Source organism: Acinonyx jubatus, chromosome E2, assembly GCF_027475565.1.
Source record: "Acinonyx jubatus isolate Ajub_Pintada_27869175 chromosome E2, VMU_Ajub_asm_v1.0, whole genome shotgun sequence".
Lineage (NCBI taxonomy): Eukaryota > Metazoa > Chordata > Mammalia > Carnivora > Felidae > Acinonyx > Acinonyx jubatus.
The window spans coordinates 11,953,068-11,978,769 of NC_069396.1; the positions used below are offsets into that span (position 1 = coordinate 11,953,068).

General features: G+C 43.6%; 1 protein-coding gene across 4 annotated transcripts; it reads left to right on the top strand.

Annotated features, from left to right (window-relative positions):
• The first annotated feature begins 2,668 nt into the window (after nucleotides 1-2,668).
• On the top strand, nucleotides 2,669-22,451 carry TMEM170A (transmembrane protein 170A). Of its 4 annotated transcripts, none has more exons than XM_027076236.2 (3): nucleotides 2,669-3,037; nucleotides 15,300-15,401; nucleotides 18,669-22,451. In XM_027076236.2, the coding sequence occupies exons 1-3, from the start codon at nucleotides 2,905-2,907 to the stop codon at nucleotides 18,797-18,799; spliced, it is 366 nt and encodes a 121-aa protein (XP_026932037.1). In that variant the 5' UTR covers nucleotides 2,669-2,904; the 3' UTR covers nucleotides 18,800-22,451. The 4 variants fall into 4 exon arrangements, with proteins under 4 accessions (XP_026932037.1, XP_026932036.1, XP_053066810.1 ...); XM_027076235.2 differs by having other exon boundaries at nucleotides 2,715-3,037; nucleotides 15,300-15,470; XM_053210835.1 differs by lacking the exon at nucleotides 2,669-3,037 and adding an exon at nucleotides 3,076-3,749.
• Nucleotides 22,452-25,702: the final 3,251 nt, after the last annotated feature.

The window sequence follows — 25,702 nt, forward strand, 5'->3', positions numbered from 1 at the left end:
GTTAACTCATTCTCGTCTTGATGGACGTCCAGCTTGTTTTCAGCTGTTTGCTGTTACCACGCTACTAGGAACCATCTTGTATGAGCCTCCTGGTGCCAACGTTAGAGGATATTTATCTGGGAGCGAACTTGCTGGATCGTGAGACTCTTCATTTGACATTATTCCAAAATGGTTGTCAATTTACCGCTCAGGAGTTCAGTTGCTCTGCGACGTCACGAACAACTGGCATTCTCAAGACTTCAAATTTTTTGGCTATTGGATGGTTGATAAATGATCTCATCGTGACTTCATTTTCAGTTTCACTGATAAATAATGAGGTTAAGCATCTTTTCCTATTTTTGTTGGCAATTTGTGTTTTCTCTTTGATGAGGTACCTATTCAGTTCTTTTGTCCCTTTGTCATTTTCTTACCTGGGTTTCAGGAGTGCTTTATAGACCCTGGATACTACTCCTTTGCTGCTTACAAAAATATCGCAAATATCTTTTCCCAGTTTGTGGTTTGTCTTTTTGTTGTTTTTATGATAACGCTTGAATAACACGTTCTTTTTTTTTTAATGTTTATTTATTTTTGAGAGAGAGAGATACAGAGTGTGAGCAGGGTAGGGGCAGAGAGAGAGAGACATACACAGAATCTGAAGCAGGCTCCAGGCTCCGAGCCGTCAGCACAGAGCCTGATGCCGGGCCCGAACTCACGAGTGGTGACCTGAGCTGAAGTTGGACACCCAACCGACTGGGCCACCCAGGCGCCCCCACAAGTTCTTAACTTAAAACAAATTTATCAATCCTTTCCTTTATAATCTTTGATTTTTCTATCTAGTTTAAGAGCTCCTTCACTATTGTGAGGTCATAACTATATTCGACATTGTCTTCTACAAGTTTTATAGTTCTGCATCTCTCTGTAAGTGAAACAAGTGAGATGGTTGGTAGAGTTCTAAAAAGGAAACAAGCGAAAAATCTAGTTGCTTCCTAATTTTCTTGCAGGCTTGTGTCTCCTGGACTTTTTATTGCCTTTCATGTTTTTTTTTCCCCCATTAAGAGAAGAAAGAGGAACTTTCTTCACCCTGCCATTAAAAATTTGAGCTTCTTAACCATTTCATCCATAGCTTGAGGTCAATTCCACTATTTTTCCTAGGACACTCTTCTTTCTGTTCTAATCTGGGTAGGTGGCTGCTAGGACTTAGGCACAGAAGTCAGTCTAACCCTCCAGGTTAAATCCATGATTTCTTGTTTTGCACATCTTTCTCTTTCTCGGTCATCACTCCTTAACCTTGCCAGAGGACATACTCAGCTTCCTTAGAAAGGGCACATATGGGGTGCCTGGGTGGCTCAGTCAGTTAAGCGCTGGACTTTGGCTGAGGTAATGATCCCCCCGGTTCATGGGGCTGAGCCCTGCATTGGGCTCTGTGCTGACAGCTGAGCCTGGAGCCCGCTTTGCTTTCTGTGTCTCCCTCTCTCTCTGCCCCTCCGCCTGCCTTGACCTCTGTCTCTGTCTCAAAAATAAACATTAAACATTTTTAAAAAATTTAATGTTTATTTATTTTTGAAAGACAGAGAGAGACAGTGTGAGCAGGGGAGGGGCAGAGAAAGAGGGAGACAGAGAATCTGAAGCAGGTTCCAGGCTCTGAGCTGTCAGCGCAGAGACTGACTTGGGGCTTGAACTCATGAACTGTGAGATCATGACCTGAGCCGAAGCCCACACTTAACCGACTAAGCCACCCAGGTGCCCCTAAAAGAATGTTTTTTAAAAGAAAGGGCACATCAAACATACATTTTCTGAGTCCTGCAAGTGTAAATGTCATTTTTTTTAACCTCTCAATTCAGAATTTGGGGATAGACTTGTAAATTCAAAATAATGTTTCCTAATGTGATACACTATTGATTGTTATATAACCCTAAAATAATGTTTCTTCCACTTCTTACACACTCTCATGGTCTGAGAAATGTACCAGAAGATAGCATTAAATATTTCATGACTTTTTTTTAATACTTACTATTTCCATTTTAGATGTTTCTTGGTTGATGCAAAATCCCAGTTGCAGTGTTGAGGAACGGACATTAGCTCTCAAAACAAAATCTTCAAGAGGGAACTCTAATAAATAATCTTGCTAATGTTCTTGAATTAATATTATGTAAAATACTATGAACTTTGTAAGCAATGCATTTCTTTAAAATTTGTTGACATTTATGTTGAGAGAGAGAAAGAACAAGCTGGGGAAGGGCAGAGAGAGAGGGAAACAGAGGATCCAAAGCAGGCAGGCTCTGTGCTGACAGGAGAGAGCCAGATGCTGAGCTTGGATTCCCCAACTGTGGGATCATGACCTGAGCTGAAGTCAGATGCTTAACCGACTGAGCCACCCAGGCGTCCCTGCAAGCAAGGCTTTTTACTTTAAAGAAAGTTAAGCTTTCAAAAAATTCACTTTCCCTCCAAATATCGGAGGTATTGCTGATGTCTTCCAGCCTCCTTCACCTGGCTGCTGAACCATCTGATTCTCATTGCTAGATCCGTTCGAAATCTACGCGCCGGGTCTGGGGAGGGTATGCAATTCCCCTACTGTCTTATAGGTGGCGCTGCAGGGAAGGGCAGAGCTTAGCACATCCTACTCTGGAGCAGGAGACACTTGCCCAGTAGGGGGCGTAGCCCGTGGGTGCCAGGTTTCGGTGAGCCGTACGCAACGTCGGGGGAGGGAACAATTCTCGCCCCGCCTCTGCCATCTGCAGCGTCCTGTGATTGGAGGAAGGTCCCATCACTTGGCTGAGCCGTTGAGGTGGGAGGAAGAGGGCCCCGTCCGAGGGTGACGCTGAGGTGGTAGAGTCAGAGAGCGCTTTGGTCTGTGAGTGAGAGCGAGCGAGCCTCGGCAGCACTTCGGACGCTCCCCCACATCTCTCTGCGGTGAATGGCGGCGGGATGGAGCACGAGGGGAGCGGCGGCAGCGGAGGGTCGGCCGGGCTCCTACAGCAGATCCTCAGCCTGAAGCTTGTGCCGCGGGTGGGCAACGGGACCCTGTGCCCCAACTCCACTTCTCTCTGCTCTTTCCCAGGTACCGGCCCCGCCCCGCCCCGCGCTTGCGCACTCCGCGCTCCGTCGCCGCCGCCCGGCCGGGGGGCGCCCCTTCCCCCGCGGCGGGGTCCTCTCCACCCGGCTGTCCCACTTTGCCGGGGCTGTTTGCCTCCTGGAAGGAGGTTCCCGCTCCCTCGGCGGGGAGCTGGGGGATGTAGCTCTTCCTCCGTCGCTTCCCCGCCGGCACCTCTGGCGGACCATTCCGACTCTGCGCTGGGGGCCAGAGCGGAGGGAGCGGCCGCGAGTGGACCCGTCAGTGGAGGGAGCTCGGCCTCCACCCGAGCTGATGTTGCTGTTTGGAGTTTCCAGAAGCTCCAGGGTCAGACCGGGACCCGACAGAGCCCCGGAGGCGGTCGCGCCTGCTAGTTAGGGGCTCGAGGCGCCTGGCCCCTGTGGTCCGCGCCGGCTGCGCGGCTCTCGCAGCTCGGGCGCCGAACCGTCCCGGCCGGGCTGAGGGGCGGTCGGCACTCCGCGCTGCCCTGGTGTGTAATTTCGCCCCAGCCCCGGGTGCCCCCGGGTTGTCTGCCGATCGCTCCCACCTGCGTCCAAACGCACCCACTCCGCCAGCTTCTCTTTCGAGGAATCACTTTCTGAGACCTGTTGCCGAATTCCCCACTCCCGCGTTCGAGATCTCTGACACAGATGCGTTTTCACTCTCCTTAACGCCCGCCGGAGCTTCTGCTGGGCCTGATGTAAGGGTTTTTTCAAAATTATAAGAAGGTAGAAAGCTCTCCATGCTCAGAAAACTGAGAGGAGGAGAAATGACTGGGGAAGGCTCATAAAGGCTTTGAGGGGAGGGCGCAGTTCTGTGTTGGACCTTTAAAAGGCCAGGAGACAGACCAGTGGCGATGGAAGGGTGAGGTTGGGCTGTCCGGCAAAGGTGACTGGGAGTAAACAATTCGAGAATTGGGCCAGGGACCTGCAAAACAAGAACGATTGGATTACTTACTGACTGCAGTCATAAACAAGGCACCTGTGATTTCTCTATCACACAGGGGAAGCGACTGCCAGGCGCCATTCAGTGGACCCCCGGGACTTGGTGTGTATTTACCTGCCTAGTAGTTTCCCTGACAGCTTTGTGGGACAGCTGATGATAATAACCACGTTGGGGCAGATGCAGATGTTAGTTTGGAACTCTAGCTAAAATGATAATCTGGCAGCTTACGTTGTTTCAAAAGGTACTAAGAGCACGTTTGACCGTGACAACAAATCTATGGCATTCTGGAGACACTATGAAAAATGCAATGTACACACAGTCTGGAGGTTCTGCTGGACCAGATTAGTCTGTTTTTGTGTCCTTATTTTGAAATTTTCAAACATACTGATACATTGAAGTACTTTACTTCCGACTCATTATTAACGTTTTCATTCTTTTGCTTTATATGCATATATGTGTGTGAATTGTGTATGTACATACATACACACACGCACACAACATTTTTATTTTCTGCAGACCCATTAGAAAGGAAGTTACCGAAGTGATGATGCTTCATGCCTAATACTTCAGCATGTATCTTTTTTTAAATTTATTTAATTTTTTAATGTTTATTTTTCAGAGAGAGAGAGACAGAGAGTGAGCAGGGGAGGGGCAGAGAGAGAGGGAGGCACAGAACCCAAAGCAAGCTCCAGGCTCTGAGCTCTCAGCACAGAGCCCAACGTGGAGCTCCAACTCACAGACTGCGAGATCACGACCTCAGCTGAATTCTGATGCTTAACCAACTGAGCCACCCAGGCTCCCCACATAGCTTTTTTCTTTAAAAAAACCAAACAAACGAAAAAACCCAGATCTAATCCAGGATCACACTGTGCATTTAGTTGCCATGTCTCTTTAGTCTCTGTGAATCTAGAACAGTTACTCCATCTTTGTTCCTTCACATTTTTGAAGAGTCCAGCCTAATTTCATAGAATGTCCTATAATTTAAGTTTATCGATCATTTTTTTTCATGCTTACATTCAGATTAAACATTTTTGTTTAGAATCCTATCTATACAGGTGATGTCCACTTCCCAGTGCATTATATCAGGAGACCTTGAACATCACGGTGTACCTTTACTAACACTGCTGTCAGTAATCATTTGGTGAAGGTGGTGTTTATCGGATCCCTCCGCTGAAAGGGTACCTTAATCCTTTTGCGATAAGTCATATGTGAGGTGATACTTTGGAGCTGAATATTCTCCAGTCTGTCTATCTTTTAGTTGCCTTTTCTTTAAGATCGAGATAAGTGGATTTGGGACAGTAGTTAGACATTATGTCATAGCAGCTATGACAGCTATGAGAATTGTTTTGCTTTCAGAAAGTATTCTGAAAACAGGAAACTGCCACATGAGTTTATGGGCAGTTCTATTGATATATATATAATTTGGGGGAACTATTCATTCATATTCAGCAAGTATACATTGGGCCCAGTGCAGGCTCTGGGCTTGGGATATAAACATACATGAGATACAGCCCTTGATCTGAAGTTGATCAGAATGGGATGGGTAAACACAGAGCCTCCCTGCTGTGTCTCATCTTTAACTGGACTAATGGATGTTATAGGTACATGGAGTTTGATCCTTTTTGAGGCACCAAAGCCTGCTTACAGTGAGTTCTATCCATTGACCTGAATCTGGAATTATTTCTGTTTTGGCCTCACAGAAAAGGCTACTTGCACTTTACGACAAGTCAATATGGCAAAATCGTTGCTCTAAAATACTTTGTGGTTTGTCACCATCAGGAAGCTTTGAATTGATTTTTTTAACCTGCATTTGCAATTTAGCCTTTTAGATTGCTGCCTAACCCTCCCTATTCCAGGTTGTTCAGATTTCTTTTGTCATCGTTTTTTTAGCAAATCTGAAAGGCAGATCTTGTCTTTTGCAGGAATGATACGAACTTTCTGAAGGTAGGAATTTTTATTAATGGCAGTGTTAAAGCGTGTCCTGTGATAGTTAAACTGAAACCTAGCTAGGGTTTGGTTTTGCCATTGCCGGAGCCAAGAATGGGTCACACTCAAGACCAGTTATTTATTCATTCACTCAGTAAGTATTTACTCAAGTGTCTGTTGCCTGCCTATTATTTTCTAGGTACCAAGTAAAGATGTGTAGTGAGCAAAACAAAGGAGGATAGAGAGAAAATGAAAGTATGGAAAGGAAGAGCTGGTGTTGTCAGACAGGAGGGAGATAGTAAGTGGCAGGTCTTGTGCATCAGGTGGGGGAATGCCGTTTTACTTAGGGTCATGAGGAAGCTCTTGATGATGATGCTATTGGAGCTGCAATCTGAAGGACGTGAGGCACGAGCCATGCAGCTGTTGGGAGAAGCTTCTGGACAACGACACAGCAGGTTCAGAGCCCTGGCTCAGGAGTTTACTTAGGAAACATAAAGAAGGCCACCATGGAGGACGGAACATTGTGGGCAAAGCAGGGAGGAAGAGGTGAGGTCACCTCCCAGAGGGTGGTATGGGAGGGTTTTGAGCAGAGGACGGATGATTTGACCAACTCCTGAGTGTTCAATTCAGTGGTTTTTAGCATCTGCAGAGTTTGCACCCATCATCACAAGTAACTTTAGAATATTTTATCACCCCAACAAGAAACCTCATACTCATGGGGCGCTGGTGTGGCTTAGTCAGTTGAGCGTCCAACTCTTGATTTTGGCTCAGGTCATGATCCCAGGATCGTGAGCTCAGGCCCCACGTTGGGCTCTATGCTGAGCATTGAGTCTGCTTAAGATTATCCATCTTTCTCTCTCTCTCCCTCTACCCCTCTCCCTCGCTGGTGTTTGCGCTCTCTCAGATAAAAATAATAATAATAAAACAACCCCTCACAATATACTTCATACCCTTTAGCACTGATTTTCTGGCTTTGTGTGAATAGACGGAAGGCCAGATCAGGACCAAGAGGCCGCTGGAGTGAGACAGGCCAGAGGGTTACACTCAGAAACCAGCAGTGAGCAGGCAGTCAGGCAGTGGTGTCAGAAGAGAGGTGACAGCCCGCAGCGGGCAGTCCTGGTGGGAAGGCCATCACTGTTAAGGAGGAGTGGAAAGGTCTCTTGGGGAAAACTCCCTGCTTTCCTTTATTCTCACACTACTCCCACGTTCACCACATTCTGACACCGATCGTAAGGTTTTCTACACGTCTACCAATTCTGTGACACTAGTTGGGTGTCCTGAAATTCAGTTCCTACTCTGTCTACCTGGAGTTAACACTAGATCCCACAGGTAAAGGGCTCAGTTTCCCCAGTTCGTATGCCAGTCAGAAGTCTAGGTGGTTGGCTGTGCTTCTGACCGGCTGGCTCTAAGTTGGAGGTTCCTATGACCCTCTTCCTTGGTTCAGTTAATTTTCTAGAGTAGGTCACAGAACCCAGGAAAATACTTTACCTACTAAATCACCAGTTTATTACACAGGATATTAAAGGATACAAATGAACACCAGATAAAGAGTTACATAGGGTGAGTTCAGAAGGGATTCTGAACAAAGGAGCTTCTGTCCCTGTGGAGCTGGGGCCTGCCACCCTCCCAGGACATAGGTGTAGTCACCAAACCCGGAAGTTCTCTGAACTCCCTGCTTTGGGGATTATATGGAGGATTAATCACGTACACGTGATTGATTATTAACTCCACTTCCAACCCTTCTCCCTTTGCAGAGGATGGAGGGTGGGGCTGAAAGTTCCATGCTTATAATCATGGCTTTCTGGTGACCATCCTGGAGCCTACCAAGAGTGCCTTCTGCGAACAAAAGAGGTGCCTGGAAATTCCAAGGGATTTGGAAGTTCTGTGTCAGAAACCAGGGTCAGAGAGTAAATATTAGGGGGTGCCTGGGTGGCTCAGTCAGTTGAGGGTCCTGTCATGATCTCACAGGTGCATGAGTTTGAGCCCCGCGTCGGGCTCTGTGCTGACAGCTCAGAGCCTGGAGCCTGCTTCAGATTCTGTCTCCTTTTGTTTCTGCCCCTCCCCCTGCTCATGCTCTGTCTCTCAAAAATAAATGTTTAAAAAAATAATAAAAGACTAAATATGAGAACAGAATATTTTCTAGCACCGTTATTTTTTTCTTAAAAAAATGTTTAAATGTTTGTTTATTTGAGAGGGGGGTGCGGCAGAGTGCAAGGGGAGGAGGGGCAGAGAGCAGGCTCCAGGCTCTGAGCTTTCAGCACAGTGCCCGATGCAGGGCTCGAACTCACAAACCGTGAGATCATGACCTGAGCCGAAGTTGGACACTTAAGCAACTGACACAGCACCATTATTTAAAGGGTTTTAGGAGCTCTGTCAGAACTGGGGGCAGTAACCGATATATATGTATTTGATTTTGCAGGGGACCAGATAGACCCCATGGTGGGTAGGTGGGGTTCAGTAAGAGAGGGGTCTCACAGTGGGCAGTGTGGAGAGATGTAGGCTGATGGGCAATTAGTGTGAAGGCAGTCCAGCACTGAGTTGCAGGACCAGGTAGGACTACAGTTCCCAGGTTCCCTTAGAACCCTGGCTTCAGAGAAGCTGACCTTGTTCATTCGGTTGTTTGACCTGGAACATAAAAAGATAGAGTGGGGCCAGCTAAAAGGATGGCTGAGTGCTGAGCCTCACCCTGCCCACTTGGCTTAGGCTTCTTCTGCTTCTCTGACTGGGGCCTGGTTGGTCTTGAGGCCTTGCTTAGAAATTGGTTGACTCAGTTGTGGAGATTAGATAGGGAGCCAGCCATTACAAACCCTTTCTGTTAATAAAGAACTCACCTAGAGGAATCTGCAGTCTGTGTGGCTTATCCCTTTAACTGAACCATCTGTCTGAAAAACAGATTCTTAAAGGTAATAAGCTCCTTGTGGGCAGCATATTTGTCTTGTTTTGTTTCACTCAAGTGCCTGACATAGGGGATGGGCTCAGTAAATACTTGATTGTTGAAAGAATAAACTCTTGGCGCTTGTATTAGTTTGCTATTGGCACAGCAACAACTTACCACAATTTAGTGGCTTCAAACATCGTAGAGTTCTGGAGGCCTGAAATCCAAAATGGGTCAGCAATGCTGCCTTCCTTCTGAAGGCTCTAGGAAGAATTGGTTTTCTTGCCTCTTCCGTCTTCTACAGGTCACCTGCATTCCTTGCTTCTCGCCCCCTTCCTTCATCTTTAAAACCAGAAGTATAGCATCTTCCAAGCACTCTGTCTCCAACCCTCCTGCCTCCTCCTACAAGCACCCTTGTGATTACATTAGGCCCACTTGGAAAAGCCAGTCTACTCACCTATCCCAGGACTCCTGACCTAATCACCTCTGCAAACTGCCTTTGCCACCTATTCATGGGCTCTGGGGATGAGTGTGTGGACATCTTTGGAGCCCAGTCTGTCACCAGTGCTTAATCTGATTGTCCCTTATAACTTTTTGTTGCAGATTAATTTTCTGATTTATACTTCAACATCAGGCAGTGCTAGGACTTCAGCCGTAAGCAAAGCTGAAGATAATGCGCTTGATTTGAAATAGTGAACAAAGAAATACTGTAAGATATGTAGACACAGATTTTTGACAGCATATTGAACCGAAGAAATGAAAAGTACTATATGATGATCCTTAAGTAGCTATTACGTAGATAGCAAATTAAGGTGCAGTAGGTTAAAGGGAAATCGCTTAGTTTTTTTTTAAGTGTTTTATTGATTGGGATTTGCCTTTGCTATTAAGAGTCCTTTAATAATCTCATCCATCTGAAAAGTGTTTTATAAACTAGACTACTCACCTAACATAATAAAGCCCTTTTTTTCCTCCTTAATGTGACTTAAGTGATGTTCTATAAGACTTGTAGGCACTGATGGAGCTAATGGATGCAGCTCAAGGTTGTAGGAGGGTGCGTGCGGTATGCTTCCCCTTCTCAGAAACTCCGGAAGTGCTGACCTGCTGTGCCACACCTTGTTTACAAATAGGCTTCTCAGCTTTCAGGAAAATTGAGATGTGGGTTGGTAGCCTAGCAGTCCTCAGGCAGGTGCTGTGCACCAGGAAAATAGGGAAGGAGTGAGGGTTGGTGTTTTAGGCTGCTGTAACAAAATGCCATAGGGTGAAGTTTTTTTTTTTAATTTTTTTTAATGTTTTTATTTATTTTTGAGACAGAGAGAGACAGAGCCTGAGCAGGGGAGGGGCAGAGAGAGGGAGACACAGAATCCGAAGCAGGCTCCAGGCTCTGAGCTGTCAGCACAGAGCCCGACACGGGGCTCGAACTCACAGACTGTGAGATCATGACCTGAGCTGAAGTTGGACGCTTAACCGACTGAGCCACCCAGACGCCCCTAGGCTGAAGTGGTTTAAGTGGCTCAGTCCATTAAGCTCCTGACTCTGGCTCAGGTCATGGTCTCACGGTTTGTGAGTTTGAGCCCCACATTGGGCTCTGTGCTGACAGCTCAGAGCCTGGAGTCTGCTTCGGATTCTGTGTCTCCCTCTCTCTTGGTGCTCCTCCCCCACCCGTACTGTCTCTCTTTATCTCTCAAAAATGAATAAACTTTAAAAAAATTTTTTTAAAATAAAAACTTGTTTTCTCACAGTTTTGGAGCCTGGATGGCCATGCTGTGGTGAGGGCCCTCTTAGGCTGCCTTCTTGCTATGTCCTCACATGGCAGGGAGAGAGAGTGAGAGACGGAGAGAGAGGTCTCTCTTCCTTTCTCATCAGGCCTTGATCCTCTCGGACCCACTTTTATGCAGTTATCAATTTGGTATGTCTCTGGCAGATCAAGGCCTCACCTCCCAGCTCAATGCCCTGATGGTGCCATGGCGTCCAGTATGAAGCCAGGCTCCAGCACCGCCTTGAGTTGCTCCAGAGAGCAGTGCTTACCTCTAAAACTTGGGGAGCTCCAGCAGGGCCCGAGAGTAGTATCGGCTCAGTGGCGGGGTCTGAAGTCCGTTGTGGCAGCCAGCAGCCAGAATGGCAACTGCTCTGAGTTCTTAGAGGCAGATTTTGCATCCCATTGTCCACCTGGGACGCTGGCGTTCCTGGTGCCATCATAGAATTTCACACGCTCAGTGGTGGGATAGAGGTCAGAGTCTCCACGTGATTTGGGGAGTAGCTGGTAAGGACTGTGGGATTGAAGATGGGGTTACTGCTTTGGAAGGGGACAGCATGGTTCTGTGCCATGGCGTGGGGTCAAGCTGGCGGCGGTGGAGTGCGAGGGGGCTTAGGCTGAAAAGACCAAGCTGCTGTCACTGAGCCAGGGTGCAGGAGAGGTGTGTGGGCACCAGAGCTCTGGCGGGGGCACACGTACTCGAGGGGTGGTTTCTGGACACTATATTTTTACATATATTAGCTTTTTATGTTACATATACTTAGTTTTTAAGTTTGGGACCTTACTGTGTAATCACTTTATGACCCATATTTCATGATCTAACTTGGCTTAGCAGAATTTGGCAAACCCTGTCAAACAGACCAGTTTCAACAGTATTATGAAATTTTTCTGAAGATAGATCTTGTTTGGCGGGGGGTAAAAAAAAAAGTCTCACAAACGGTTTGAAACTTTTTATAGCAATCTGTTTTTCACCAGAGCAAAAGTGCCAAAACACCCTCAGTCGTTTGTTATTTTTAATAAGCATTGAGCCCTAGATGGGGCACACCTGATACTTTCATTCAAAGCATGAACTAGGTGTCCTAATTCAGGTATGTGTCGAATATAGTGTTAATTGAAGCTTTAGGTGAGTCAAAATGAGCAAAGAATTAGTATAGCCATCAGTGACAATGCCAAGGGTGGCTTGGGGGCATTTGGCTCCCACCCACAACAAGAATAAGAAATTGGGAAGGAAACATGCACAGCAGTAATTCTTTTTTTTTTTTTTTTTGAGAGTGAAGAGTGAGTGGGGGAGGGACAGAGAAGGAGAGGATCCCAAGCAGGCTCCGTGCTGTCACTTGGAAGTCCACCTCACGGGGATCGATCTCACGAATTGTGAAATCACGATCAGAACTGAAATGGAGTCTGACGATCAACCTCCCAACCGTCTGAGCCCCGCGGCGCCCCCGCACAGCCGTCATTCTTACGACTGCTTCAGATGCAGCTTCAGATACAGCTTGAAGAAGAGCCCCTGGTCCTGCCCTTCCCGGTGTCCGCGCTCCCCAAGCCAGAGGACAGTGCTCCTCGTCGTTTCTGTAATTGTTCATTCCAATCCCACCAACCTTCCCAAACTGTTCTTTTGGAAACAAAAGCCTTTTTTCTTCTTTTTCTACTTTCTTTTAATAATAATTCTGTAAAAGCCAGTAAGCAGCTAGAAAAGCTTTTTAAGAAAAATCAAAAGTAAAAAGTGTATTGTCATTAGCCCTACCCCAGTGTATCCCACTCCCCAGAAATAAGGCTCTTTTGTAGCTTGCCAGCATGGAGCATGCGTGGGGCCCAATAGGGCTCTGCCCCAGCCCCCACTGGCACTGTGGGCTCTGGCAAGTTCCTTCCCTCCCTCTGCCTCTGTTTCCTCAGCCAAGAGCCAGGGATATCATGTGCCTCACAGAGTTGTTTAGAAGATTGCACTGGTTAAGATTTGTAAAGCACTTAGAACAGCGCCTGCACATGTCCTCAATATTTATTAAGTACACCTACATCCAGACTGTTTTCCGAATTCATAGACTTACGCACACGTTTGTTTCTTTTGTTTTTATAAAAACAGAGTCTTCTGTACACTCTTCTGGAACTTGTTTTTTTTTTTACTTCCCACTGTGGCTTGGGCATCTTATCCCATCAGTATATAAAGATCTATCCCATGTTTTTACGTGATAGTATAATGTTATAGTATGTAGGGGCGCCTGGGTGGCCCAGGCGGTTAAGCATCCAACTTCAGCTCAGGTCATGATCTCACGGTTCATGAGTTCGAGCCCCGTGTTGGGCTCTGTACTGACAGCTCAGAGCCTGGAGCCTGCTTCCGATTCTGTGTCACCCTCCTCCTCTGCCCCTCCCCCACTTGCACTCTGTGTGTGTGTCTCTCAAAAATAAAAAAAATTTTAAATGTTACATTATGTAGCTGCACCAAAACATGTTTGACAAGTCCTACACTGATGGACGTACAGTTGGCATCTAGTCTTTGCCATTACAGACAATGCTGCCGGGAACCCCTTGTTACCTCCGGCCTTGCCTGCGTGTGTATTCCTGTCGGATGTATTCCTGGAAGTAAAGTCTCTGTGGCAAAGGTGTGCACACTGGACTTTCTTGGATACACCCTTCTAGATTACCCTCCAGAAAGGTTTCCTAGTTTGTACTCCTATTGGGAGTGTAAGGTGGGGCCTGTGAAATAGTGTCCGGACAACCCTTTACTGCTCAAAACCTTTAATGGTACTTTTAGGGCTTTCACACTGAAGTCTTTAGTCTGGCCTTGAAAGCCCACCATAGTGTGACCCCATCTGTCTTTGTAGCCTTTTTTTTTTTTTTTTTAAGTAGTCTCCACGCCCAGTGTGGGGCTTAAAGTCATGACCCTGAGCTCAAGAGTCACATGCTGTACTGACTGAGCCAGTCAGGCGCCCCTATCTTTGTAGCTTTAACTGCTTTTAATCTTATAAACCCTCTGTTTTAGTCAGGACACTCGTTTTTACTCCGGGAAGTTTTGCCCCAGGAGGACATCTGGCAAAGTCTGGAGATAATTTTGGTCATTGCAACTGGGGGGAGGCCAGTACTGGCATCTAGTGGGGAGAGGCTAGGGTGCTGCTCTGTGTCCTGCGATGCACAGGACAGCCCCACAACAAAGGGTTGACTGGTCCAGATGTCGGTAGTGCTGTGGTCTGGAATCTCTAAGTTTAAGCTGTTGACTGGTCTCCGAAACTGCCTATTACTTACCTGCTCCTAGCGCAAGGATGGACAATATATTTTATCTCACATGACACCTTCGTTGTATCCATGTGCGTAGCTAAGGGGCTATTTTGAGAATTCTGAAGGCTTGCCTGGGTTCACTGAGGGGAATTGCTCTGTCTGCTGTTTACCAGATTGCAAAGTCTTGAGGGCAGGGTGGTATCTCCTTCTTTTTTGTATTTTCTGAGGTGGCTCATGCATAGGTTTTTAGACATAGTTGGTAATCATATATTTTAATGTTGCCTAAATTACAGTCATCTTAAAAGTCAATTAGACATTCTCCCTAGGAACTAGTTGCGCTAACCTGCCCCCTCACTTATGTGCCGTTTGTCTCTAAGGCAGACATTTATATTTTCTGGTATTTATTTCATATCTTAAAGAGCTTTGCTATTCTAAGACGTGATGGCCTGATATGAATTTATGTATGTATGTATGTATGTATGTATGTATGTATGTATGTATGTATTTAGGACCTTTATCCGTGGTAACCTATATTAAAAACATTGATCACTTACATGTAACACCCAGTGCTCATCACAAGTGTCCTCCTTAATGTCCATTACCCGTGTAGCCTGTGCCCCACCTACCTTCCCTTCAGCAACTCTGTTCTTTATAGTTAAGAATAGTTACGAGTCTCTTATGGTTTGCCTCCCCTTCTGTTTTTATCTTATTTAATTTTTCCTTCCATTACCCTGTGTTCCTTTGTTTTGTTTCTTAAATTCCACATGGGTGAAATCATATGGTATTTGCTTTGCTCTAACTTACCTCGCTTATTAGCATAATGTACCCTAGTTCCATCCACGTCATTGCAAATGGTGAGATTTCTTTTTTTTTTTTTTTTTTTTTTGATGGCTGAGTAGAAAATGATTGTTGTGGAGTACCTGGGTGGCTTGGTCAGTTGAGCATTCAGCTCTTGATTTTGGCTCAGGCCATGATCTCATGGCTCATGAGCTCAAGCCCCACATCAGGCTCTGAGCTAACAGTGCAACGCCTACTTGGCATTCTCTCTCTGTCTCTCTGTCACTCTCTCTCAAAATAAAGAAAATTTTTAACTTAAAAAAATTTTTAAAAAAGGAAACGACTGTTGAATGAATAAAACTGTAAAGCTTTTCCATCGTAGAAGTCTAAAATGATTGATCATTTTAGGGGTTGACCAAGTTCTTCTGGAAATGGCCAGATAGTAAATATTTCAGACTCTGCAGGCCATGTGCTCTTTGTCACTGTTTCAGCTCTGCTCTTGTAGCTGGAAAGCAGGCCTAGACAAGATTTAAATGAATGGGCATGGCTGCATTCAGTGAGAGTGTATGCACAAAACCAGGTGGTGGCCTGAGGGCCGTGGTTTGCTAATCCCTCTAGAACCATCAATATTTAGATATTTGCTGAACCCACCTGGCACCTGGATGGCTTTGAAAATGAAATAAGCGGGTATGATGACGAGCCCTTGGTAATTCCTGTACTGGGAAAGTCTGTGACTTGTGACCTTTCTTTGCTTTTCCTTGTAGAGATGTGGTATGGTGTGTTCCTGTGGGCACTGGTGTCCTCTCTCTTCTTCCATGTCCCTGCTGGATTACTGGCCCTCTTCACCCTCAGACATCACAAATATGGTAGGTTCATGTCTGTAAGCATCCTGTTGATGGGCATCGTGGGACCAATTACTGCTGGAATCTTGACAAGTATGTTAGACATTAAAATACCAGTCATACGTTTCCTATGACTAGTCACTTAATTTCAGGACCCATTTTAGAAACATGTCTGTGTGAAATGAAGAAAAAAGGGTGGCTTTTAACCATGGGCGCTTTCTTTAGCGTACTGTTTTTCTCTTATCTCTAACCCCCGCCTCCCCCTCCTATGATTTGGCTAACATCTTTGACTTCCGAAGTTGTATTTTCTCTCACTGGCTTCAGATAAGCCATGTGAGGCTTTTGAGATGTAGTAAAACTACATTTTGAAATCTAGTAAAAGGTGTTTATCTTTTTGGAAGCTACTGCTCCTTTCTTGTCAGCTATCAATTGACTGATGGCATCGAAAGATTGTTGACGAGGTCGGTCCTTCTCCTCACTCAGGATGAATAATAATTTTTTAAGGATGGAAGAATAATTCTAGTTCAGAAAAGTACCTGATTTGAGGCACCTGGGTGGCTTAGTCGGTTGAGCATCCGACTTCAGCTCAGGTCATGATGTCATGGTTTGCGAGTTCGAGCCCCACACATGGTTTGCTGCTGTCATTGCAGAGCCTGCTTCAGATCCTCTGTAACCTCCCCTTTCTGCCCCTCCCCCACTCATACTCTTTCAAAAATTTTTTTTTTAATGAATGGTACCTGATTTGTCTTCTGGTTATTTTTTTCCCCTGTCAAAACGTTCTGAATAAGAATTGGAGGGGTGCCTGGGTGGCTCAGTCAGTTGAGCGTCGACTTCAGCTCGGGTCATGATCTCATGGCTTGTGGGTTCGAGCCCCATGTCGGGCTCTGTGCTGACAGCTCAGAGCCTGGAACCTGCTTCAGATTCTGTTTCCCTCGGTCTCTGCCCCTCCCCCGCTTGCACTCTGTCTCTGTCTCTGTCTCTCTCTCTCAAAAAATAAATAAACATTTAAAAATAAATTGGAATAACACAGGCACCTGGGTGGCTCAGTCGGTTGAGCTTGGCTTCAGCTCAAGTCATGATCACACAGTTCGTGGGTTCGAGCGCCTCATCAGGCTCTGTGCTGACAGTTCAGACCCTGGAACCTGCTTCAGATTTTGTGTCTCCCTCTCTCTCTGCCCCTCCCCTGCTCATGCTCTGTATCTCTCTCTCTCAAAAATGTTAAAAAATTTTTTTAAAGAACTGGAATAACAAATTATAAATTGTTTTTACTTGTTTTTGGCTTTTGCTGATATCATAAGGATGAGAATCAGTTTAGGTCATTTTTAAGCTCATGATTAAATATAAATATATTTTATATAAATTAAAAGCTCCAGAAACCAAAACTAAAAACACTCCATTATCACATCCCTAAGTGAAAACCTCAGTTTGCATTTTGGTATATGCTTTCAGACTTTTTTCCAGGTGCACATGTAAACATAAATACATGCTGAAAAGATAGAAACACAATATTCCTGCTAATTTGTAATTTTTGTGTGAGTGTGTGCATTTAAGCCTTGAGCTCTAAATGGAACTGCCCCTCTGCCTTTTCTTTGACTTGAGGTGTTTTTTTTTTGAGGACAAAGTGGCCTCATTTCTTTGTGTTCTGTAGGTGGTGAAACCTTTGTGATAACAGGAGGAGGAGGCCAGTTTTCTCTTGTCCGCATTAAGGTGTTTCCATAACTGGCTTTATATAGTATTTTTAACTGTATCACCTCCTGCTGCTCTTTAGAGACCCTCTGTTCCAGTTTCCTTATTGGATTACCGGCTCCTAGGAGCTGTCTCAGATTTCTCATCAGTAAAATAAGGATAATTCTACCCTCCTCAGATGCTGTGTGATGATAAAAGGAAATAATGTTTATTTAAAGTACTTAACATAATACCTAACACTTAGGAATCGTGCAATAAATGTGTCCATTCTCTCTTTAAGACTCTGGTGAAGAGAGTCCATTTCCTTCCCTTGCCATTTTACTGCTCCTCCTGGTTTGCTTTTTTCCATTCTTCCCTTCTTCATCATCTAGGCCCCACCTTAGGGCCTACTTCAAGTTTCTTACACTTCTTTCTACCCAACCCACTTGTTTTGGAGCTAAATTATGAAGGGGCCTGATGCAGCAGGTGCCTTGCAGATGTTAATAACATAGGCACTGTATGCATAGGCACTGGAGGTGGGCATTTGAAAGTCACAGATGTTCCAGTCAACCAATACAGATACTGGTTAATTTGCTCTTTTTTCTTCTTCGGATTTGTTAATATGTTTTCATATCACATGTGTAAAATGTGTAGGCATTTGATTGAGATGCTGTATGTTGTCTTGTATTATTCAAAATCTGTTTCATGCTGTGCTTTCTCTGTTCCAGCTTGATCTGAGTATCATGAGAATAGGGATCTTAGAAAACATACAGGCAAATACCTGTTTGCAGGAATGAACACACTGACCAAGGAGGATTCTGTTTGGAATGGTCTTTGAGAGGAGGGTCATCTGGAACTTTGGATCTATTATTGTCAAACTAATGAAATCTTGGCTCTCTCAATACAATGCTGAGTCCCTGTAACAATTCATCTGGGTTTCTAGGGAGGTACAGATGTTTGTGTTTGGTTTACTCCGTTTCTAGAAAGTTGTGGTGACTTAGCGTAATAAAGACGATTAATGATGTGGGGAACAGAAAGGACCCCCTTAGCACCTCTGGCCTCATGCCCTTTGAATTAGTGACAACTTCATAAACGTAGAGTCACCCTTTCCTTTTCCCTCTGCTCCTCCTCCGTCCACTTGGGGAGGGGAGCTGAGTACAGTAGAAGGCAGAGCGGGCATCTCTGGCTTTTTCTGAAATATTTCTTGCTCGGTTTCCCTGGAAAGTTTCATTGGCATTCATTACCAAAATTTTATTAGGTACCTGTTAAATGCTAAGCATGGCAAATAAGAGATGTTTTTGTGATGAGTTTGTAATCAGGTCATGTGGAAATTTGTGATTTGGGTTATGATTTCCAGATTATTTTATTCAGTAAATCCAGGAGACTCCATTTTAAGGACTCACTTTTCAACGTCTGAAAGCACTAATCAGTAATTTATAAGTCATATGGAGAATACTTAAAATCTAGAGAAAAGTATAGGGAGAATAAGACCTTTCTATGATATTTAAATTTTAATGTAAAAAAATCTGGAATATTCTACTTAGGGTAGGATTTTAAGTACTGTATTTTCCTGGTTATATTAACCTTGATTTTTTTTTTTTTTAACACTCTTGAATTTTTAAACAGGTGCTGCAATTGCTGGAGTGTACCGAGCAGCAGGAAAGGAGATGATACCATTTGAAGCCCTCGCCTTGGGCACCGGACAGACATTCTGTGTAGTAGTGGTCTCCTTTTTACGGGTTTTAGCTACTCTATAGCGAACACCCTTATACCCCGATGGCAAACCTCAGTTTTACAGAATCCTCAAAAAGAATACATTATGGAATGTAGTGTTTTCTTAATTCTTCAAATGGAAGAAACTTGGATGAAGAAATACATGTGAAGAACGACATTTCAGCCCTTTCTGCGATTTGAAGCTCCAGGAACTGAAGATCTTACTGGACTCTTATTGTTCTCAACCAAAACAAATCAAGTGGGTTTTTTTGGGGGAGGGGGCGGTATTTAAGTAGTTTTACAGGTGCACCTTTACCCAAGCTAGGTCAACAATGCTTCTAGATTGACATCCTTTGCACTGAAATGTATAATAATCTGTGAGAAAATGCAGTGTTGCCTGTAACAGAGAAACTATGAAAAATACCGGTTTCTTTCCGAACAGAGTATACCATACTAAAACCTTATTTAATCTAATCTTGATTAGAATTTGGCAGACTCTTCTTTTGCTACATCTTCATGACAGTAAGTGCCAAGTAGGTTTTGGTTGAGTAGAGCTTTGAGAACAAATTTGGTGAAACAGAACAGGAAAAAACCCTACAACACAAGTAGTGGCTTCAGTTCCACTGCTGAAAGAAAAAGAAGATGATGTGACATTTTATGGAAAACTATCTTGACCTCTGATTACTTAACATATTTTAAGAGATGTGAATCTATTGTTTTGTACATTTTATCAGAATAAGCTAGCTGACTGAGACTTTTTTGCCTCCCAAGTTCCTGTACCCCTTTTCTTGTCACTTTCATTCTCTTGATTTTGGTTAATTGGAAATAGACCCTATTAAATAGCTTGAGTTCAAAATTTTAAGCCAGATTGGTTAGGATGCTGTTTGGACAGTGAGGTACCAAAAAAACTGTTTTTTGTTTAAACATTGTTACAGTTTTTCTTAGTGACTTTAGTTGAAATTGTTGAAATGTAGCTTAAACTAGGGTAGAGGTTATTGATTTCTTAGTCTTAATATGGTTACCACTTTTACAGTATTGGGGGTCACTCCCAGAAAGTGCCTAAAATTTAATTTTCAGATATACTTCCACATTTTACATTTCCCTTCAAGAGACTCTATTTCCTTACAGAGAATTAAACATCATTTCTTTAACCCAATTTTAGCTATCTTAATTTTTCTTCTGCCTAAATTGCTTTTTTATTAAAATGTCTGAAAACTGTGACCTTCAAAAGAAAAAGGATAGCAAAAATTAGATCTCTAAATTGATCCTTACCACCTAACTGCGTTGTATGGAATATAGTCATTCTGTTTTCAGAATAGTTTCTGATTCATTAAACCTGATGTTTTTAAAGGTAAGTTTTCATTGTGACAGTAAGGCTAACAGCCCATGAGGTCATGTACACACAAACAATATCTATTCCATTTAAAGCAATATGCCCTCCAGCTTCTGATTAAAAATAGCCTGGAAGATGAACTTATCAGGGAAAGTCAAAAAGGAAAAATTACAAAGAGGTCACAAAATTAACTGGAGATTTCCTTCTAACTAATAGGCCATTAGACCACTTATCAAAATTACAGTGACATATATTCAGACTAGGTGGAAAATTACAAGAAGACTTGGAATGCCAGCAAATGTTTTTATACATTCCCCAAGTTTTCTCTCCAATGCTCAAATCTTTCTTTCAAGCAAATGTAGCCTTTTTTTTTTTTTTTTTTAAAGAGATTGTATTTTTAAGTAATCTCTACACCCAACATGGGGCTCAAACTCACAACCCTAAGATCGAGAGTTGCTTGCTCCACTGGCTGAGCCAGCCTGGTGCCCCTAAGTCTTTAAATAATACTCCTTTTTCCAGTTCAAGGAGCTGTGATTTTTGCAAAGTAGCCCTTCAATTTAAGACACTTGGGGACAGGGGTACCTGAGTGGCTCAGTCGGTTGAGTGTCTGACTCTTGATGTTGACTCAGGTCATCATCTCACAGTTTCTGGGTTCAAGCCCTGCTTTGCGCTCCTCACGGAGCCTGCTTGGGATTCTCTCTCTCTCTCTCTCTCTCTCTCTCTCTCTCTCTCTCTTTCTCTCTCTTCCTCTCTCTCCCCCCTCCTCCTCTCCCTCCTCCCTCTCCTCCCTGCTCTCTCAAGATAAACTCTAAAAAAAAAGAAAAAGTAGGGACGTTATATCCTTTATTGTAGAAAATTATTTTAATCATCTCTCTTGAAATATACCTCTTATTAGAATTCTCACCTAAAACATTTTGGATAGAATTTCACAAGTTAAACACGTGGGCCTATGGTTGGTAGGCCCCTCTTCCTGAATACTAATTTTTGAACATACTGATAGATGATTTAAATATTTGGTTATTTTTCTTTTAGAGCCAAGACACAAAAGTTAGTGCATTTTGAAAGGTGTTTTTGTTCCCATCTTTGTTTGTTTGTTTGTTTGCCATATTTTGATGATCTGCTTTTTTAAAACTTCAAATATAAACTATATCTTTAAATTACTGAATATTTCATCCATCCCCATATGTGAACATTCTACTGTGAATAAATTTCTACAGACCTTTATATAGATTGAGCTTTGTAGCTTGAGATGTTTTTAAGGAAAAACTATTTGGATGATAAAGAATGTCTATTCTTTTTTGGATTTTTGTTTTTTTTAACTTCTTGTCTCAAATACACAATTATTTGGGGGTGGTCACTCGTGGAAAAATTCTGGCATTTGTGCTGAACATTTTATTTTACCATATATAGGTTTGTAGAATTTTTGCCAACAACTGGCTTTCTTAGTGGCTGTGCAAACACCCCTTCCCAGCTAGATATCCACTTTTTCTTTCTTTTTTTTTTTTTTTAGTATTTTTTATGCAGGGGAAGGAGGCAGCTCGCAGTCATAAAAGCTGGATTCTGGATTCTTTAATACGGGGGCTTGGCGGGGGTGGGGGAGGCATTTCACGAAAACTTAAGTCCATGTACAAATTGCAATGAATATTCCACAAGAAGGATCTCTTTGCGCTCTTAACTCATTTTTAAATTTTGCAGCAAAACATTTACTGGAAGTGTCTAAACCAGTGAGAAAAAGTTGATGCAAATCATTAAGCCATTCCTTATGTTTTCTAATTTTTTTTAATGTTTTATTCATTTCTGAGAGAGAGAGAGAGACAGAGTGTGAGTGGGGGAGGGACAGAGAGAGAGGGAGACAGAATCCGAAGCAGGCTCCAGGCTCCGAGCTGTCAGTACAGGGCCTGATTTGGGGCTCGAACTCCCCAACTGTGAGATCATGACCTGAGCTGAAGGCAGCTGCTTAACCGACTGAGCCATCCAGGCACCCCATGTTTTTTAAATTTGGAATTGTATGTTGGCTTTCGGTTTCAGTGTCCTTTCTGACTGCTCTGGTGTGTATTAAGTTCTTACTACAACTGCAGTGCATATCGACCTTCCCTAAGAAACCGTTTCCTGGGAGGTGAGGCCGGCCGCCATCAGCCAGCCCCAGGCAGGAAGTGTGGTGTGTGCGCATTTCTGTTTTGTGCATTACTTAGGCTGGTTGTCACTAAAATCAGCTTAGCTGTTGTATTAGATTATTTCACCAACTGCTACAGTCCAAATGATCAAATCTTTGTACAATAGAAAATTATTTAAATTTTATTTTTCTACTGACATTTCTAATTCTGGTATAAATGTTTATCAATAAAGAATTTCAATTCTGTGAACTGGGACTATTATTTTTATATTCAGTGGCCAATGAACTGAATCTTGCAGTAATGTCTGACTTAAATTTAGGGAGTTTTAAATAACTTACTACTTAACATATGTTTGGCTGTATTCCTTTTATGTTCAACGTCTTACTAATTTATGGTAAAATTCTTGTTCAAAGGTGTGATTAAACTGTACTTAATATGTAATCTTGAGTCCTCTTAACTGCACTTTGTGGGCTAGATCTTATCAACTGGAAGCTTTTTGTATGAAACCACGCTGGCATAGACAAAAGCTGATAAGATGTATGAAAAAGAAATATTTCAACAGTAAATTCACGTGACGAGAGGCTCCCAACATTGGTTTAGTACTCTTCATTGGCATTATAAGTCTTTTTCTGTTCTGCCATTTTCAGCAAATTGGATCGGCCTCTTTGGGTAGCTTACATCATGGGCACAAGATGACCACTGTAGTTCCTGGCCTTGTAGACAGACAATGTCTGGCAGTAGACTGCCCATCCACCATGTCTCTGTAGTTTTTATTGAAGCATAATATACGGTAAAGTGCACAAATCTCAAACGTGTAGCTTGATGAACGTGTATGTGTTCACACATTTATGCTGAATACCACTCAGATGAAGGTACAGAACAATATTTAGCACCCCAGGATAACTCTACATGCAGAGTTTGGCCAGAAGCCCCCAAGACTGTATGTATCCAGGACCTAAGAGGAGGAGCTTGTCTTCAGTTTTCAAAAGGTGATAACCCAAGATTGGACAATGGAAAGAGACTGTAGGAGAGGAGGGGCTGAAGGTGCTGAGTATGGGGGCACCTGGTGTGAGCATCTGACTTCGGCTCATGTCTTGATCTCACAGCTCATGGGTTTGAGCCCCACGTCAGGCTCTGTGCTGACCGCTCAGAGCCTGGAGCCTGCTTCGGATTCTGTGTCTCCCTCTCTCTCTGCCCCTCCCCTGCTCACGCTCTGTCTCTCTCTCAAAAATAAAAAAATAAAGGTGCTGAGTATGGTAGAGAGGACCCCATAAACACTTGCTAAGACAACACAGTAATAATGAACCAGGAATCTTCTAGGGAGTTTGTACTCTGGCCAACTGGAGAGCCCTGTCTAAAGGGGCCAACCATTACTTAGTCCCAGCCTATTTCTACTTTATGGGATTTTGAGCCCAGTATGTCCAGATTTTCCAGTTTTTCAGGGGAAGTTGGAAATCTAGGTTGACATCTCAATTTTTAAGTGCTTGCAACAAACTTGAATTCACATAAAATGCTTTTCAGGTCAAACAATGCATGCCTTTGAGCTGGATGTGGGCTCTGTTAAACTATTTGCAATAATGGAAACTAGCTCCTACCCTGATTATCCTTAAAGTGGCTGGAAACTGTGAATTTGAACAAATGCATGGAGTGGCAGTGAGCTGCAAAGAGACTGGGAGAAATGAGATGATGCTGGGGGAGAGTGTGTTGGAGAATTCTAACGCATCCTTTTCCCCAGGGGCAAAAGGCTACATCCCGGTTTGCCACTGCAGGGTCCATTTACAGTGTCCAAGGAAAGAGGCTGGCATGGTAAACTCCCAAATACTGAGTCCTAATTTCACATCTACTTTTCTCTTACCCTCCCATAAGGACGATCTACCTAAAGCACAGATCCGAATGTAAGAACTAAAACTATAAAGCTCAGAAGAAAACGAGAGTATGTTTTGTGATCTTGAGTTAGGCAAAGCCTTCTTAGATAGAACCCCAAAAGCACAAGGGACCAGAGAAAAATAAATTGGACTTGGTCAAAATTTAAAAATGTTATGCTTCAAAGGATGCCATCAAGGGTGTAGAAAGACACGCCACAGAATAGAAGGAATTATTCAAGTCCTATGGTTTATAAGAGACGGCTATTTAGAATATATAAAGAACTCTTAAAACTCAACAATAAAAAGACAAATGATGGGGCACCTGGGTGGCTCAGTGGGCTAAGTGTCCGACTTCGGCTCAGGTCATGATCTCGTGGTTCGTGGGTTCGAGCCCCGCGTCTGGCTCTGTGCTGACAGCTCAGAGCCGGGAGCCTGCTTCGGATTCTGTGTCTCTCTCTCTCTGCCCCTCCCCTCCCCTGCTCGTGCTCTGTCTCTCTCTGTCAACAATAAATAAATGTTAAAAAAATAAATAAAAAGACAAATGACCTGGTTTTAAAATGAGCAAAAGATCTGAATAGACATTCTCCGAAGAACATATATCATGGCCAATAAAGACATGAAAAGATGTTTAATATCAGTCATGAGGGAAGTACAAATAAAAACTACAATGAAATGCCACTTCACACTCACTAGGATGGCTTTAATAAAAAAGACAAGGGGTTTGGCAAGGTGTGCAGAAACTGGAACCTTCAGGCATTGTTGCTGAGGTCATAAAATGGCACAGCTGCTTTGGGAAGCAATCTGGCGGTTCCCCGAAAGGTAAAGCATATGATTTCTATATGATCAAGCAATTCCACAGGTACATCCCAAAGAGAAATCACCTCCGAAGATGTGTTAAGTGAAAGGAGACAGTTACAAAAGACCACATGTTGTATAATACCATTTACATGAAAAGTCCAGAATAGGCAAGTTTATAGAGACAGATTAGCCTGAGGCTGGGGATTGGGGAGAAATGGGTCAGAGGCTCATTTTTTTATGTGATGGCTGCACAAGTCTGAATTTACCAGAACTATTGAGTTGTGCACTTTAAAGTTTATTTATTTAGGCAATCTCTACACCCAACATGGGGCTAGACCTCACAACCCCAAGATCAAGAGCCACATACTCTACCAACTGAGCCAGCCAGGCACCCCTGAACTGTGTACTTTAGATGGGTACATTTTATGGTCTGTGAATTATGTTTCAATTAACTGTTTTTATTTATTTATTTGTAATGTTTTATTTTATTTTTGAGAGCGAGTGAGAGAGAGACAGAGAGAGAGAGAGAGAGAGAGAGAGAGAGCGGACAAGTATGGGAGGGGCAGGGAGAGGGGGAAACACAGAATCTGAAGCAGGCTAGGCTCTGAGATGTCAGCACCGAGCCCGATGCAGGGCTGGAACCCATGAACCACGAGATCATGACCTGAGCTGAAGTTGGACACTAACTGACTGAGGCACCCAGGTGTCCCCAATTAGGCTGTTTTTAAAAGTTTGCTGCTATAGTGCCACCACAGTGCCCCTTTTTAACATTTATTATTTTTTTAATTTTTTTTTATTTTCAAGCTAGTTAACATACAGTGTGGTCTTGGCTTCAGG

What these genes read in the sequence shown, in the direction of transcription:
- TMEM170A (XM_027076235.2), top strand. Translation starts at nt 2,905, where the DNA reads ATGGAGCACGAGGGGAGCGGCGGCAGCGGAGGGTCGGCCGGGCTCCTA. An exon ending in TTCTCTCTGCTCTTTCCCAG is followed by an intron (nt 3,038 to 15,299) that starts GTACCGGCCCCG and finishes TTTTCCTTGTAG; the next exon opens with AGATGTGGTATGGTGTGTTC. An exon ending in TACTGCTGGAATCTTGACAA is followed by an intron (nt 15,471 to 18,668) that starts GTATGTTAGACA and finishes ATTTTTAAACAG; the next exon opens with GTGCTGCAATTGCTGGAGTG.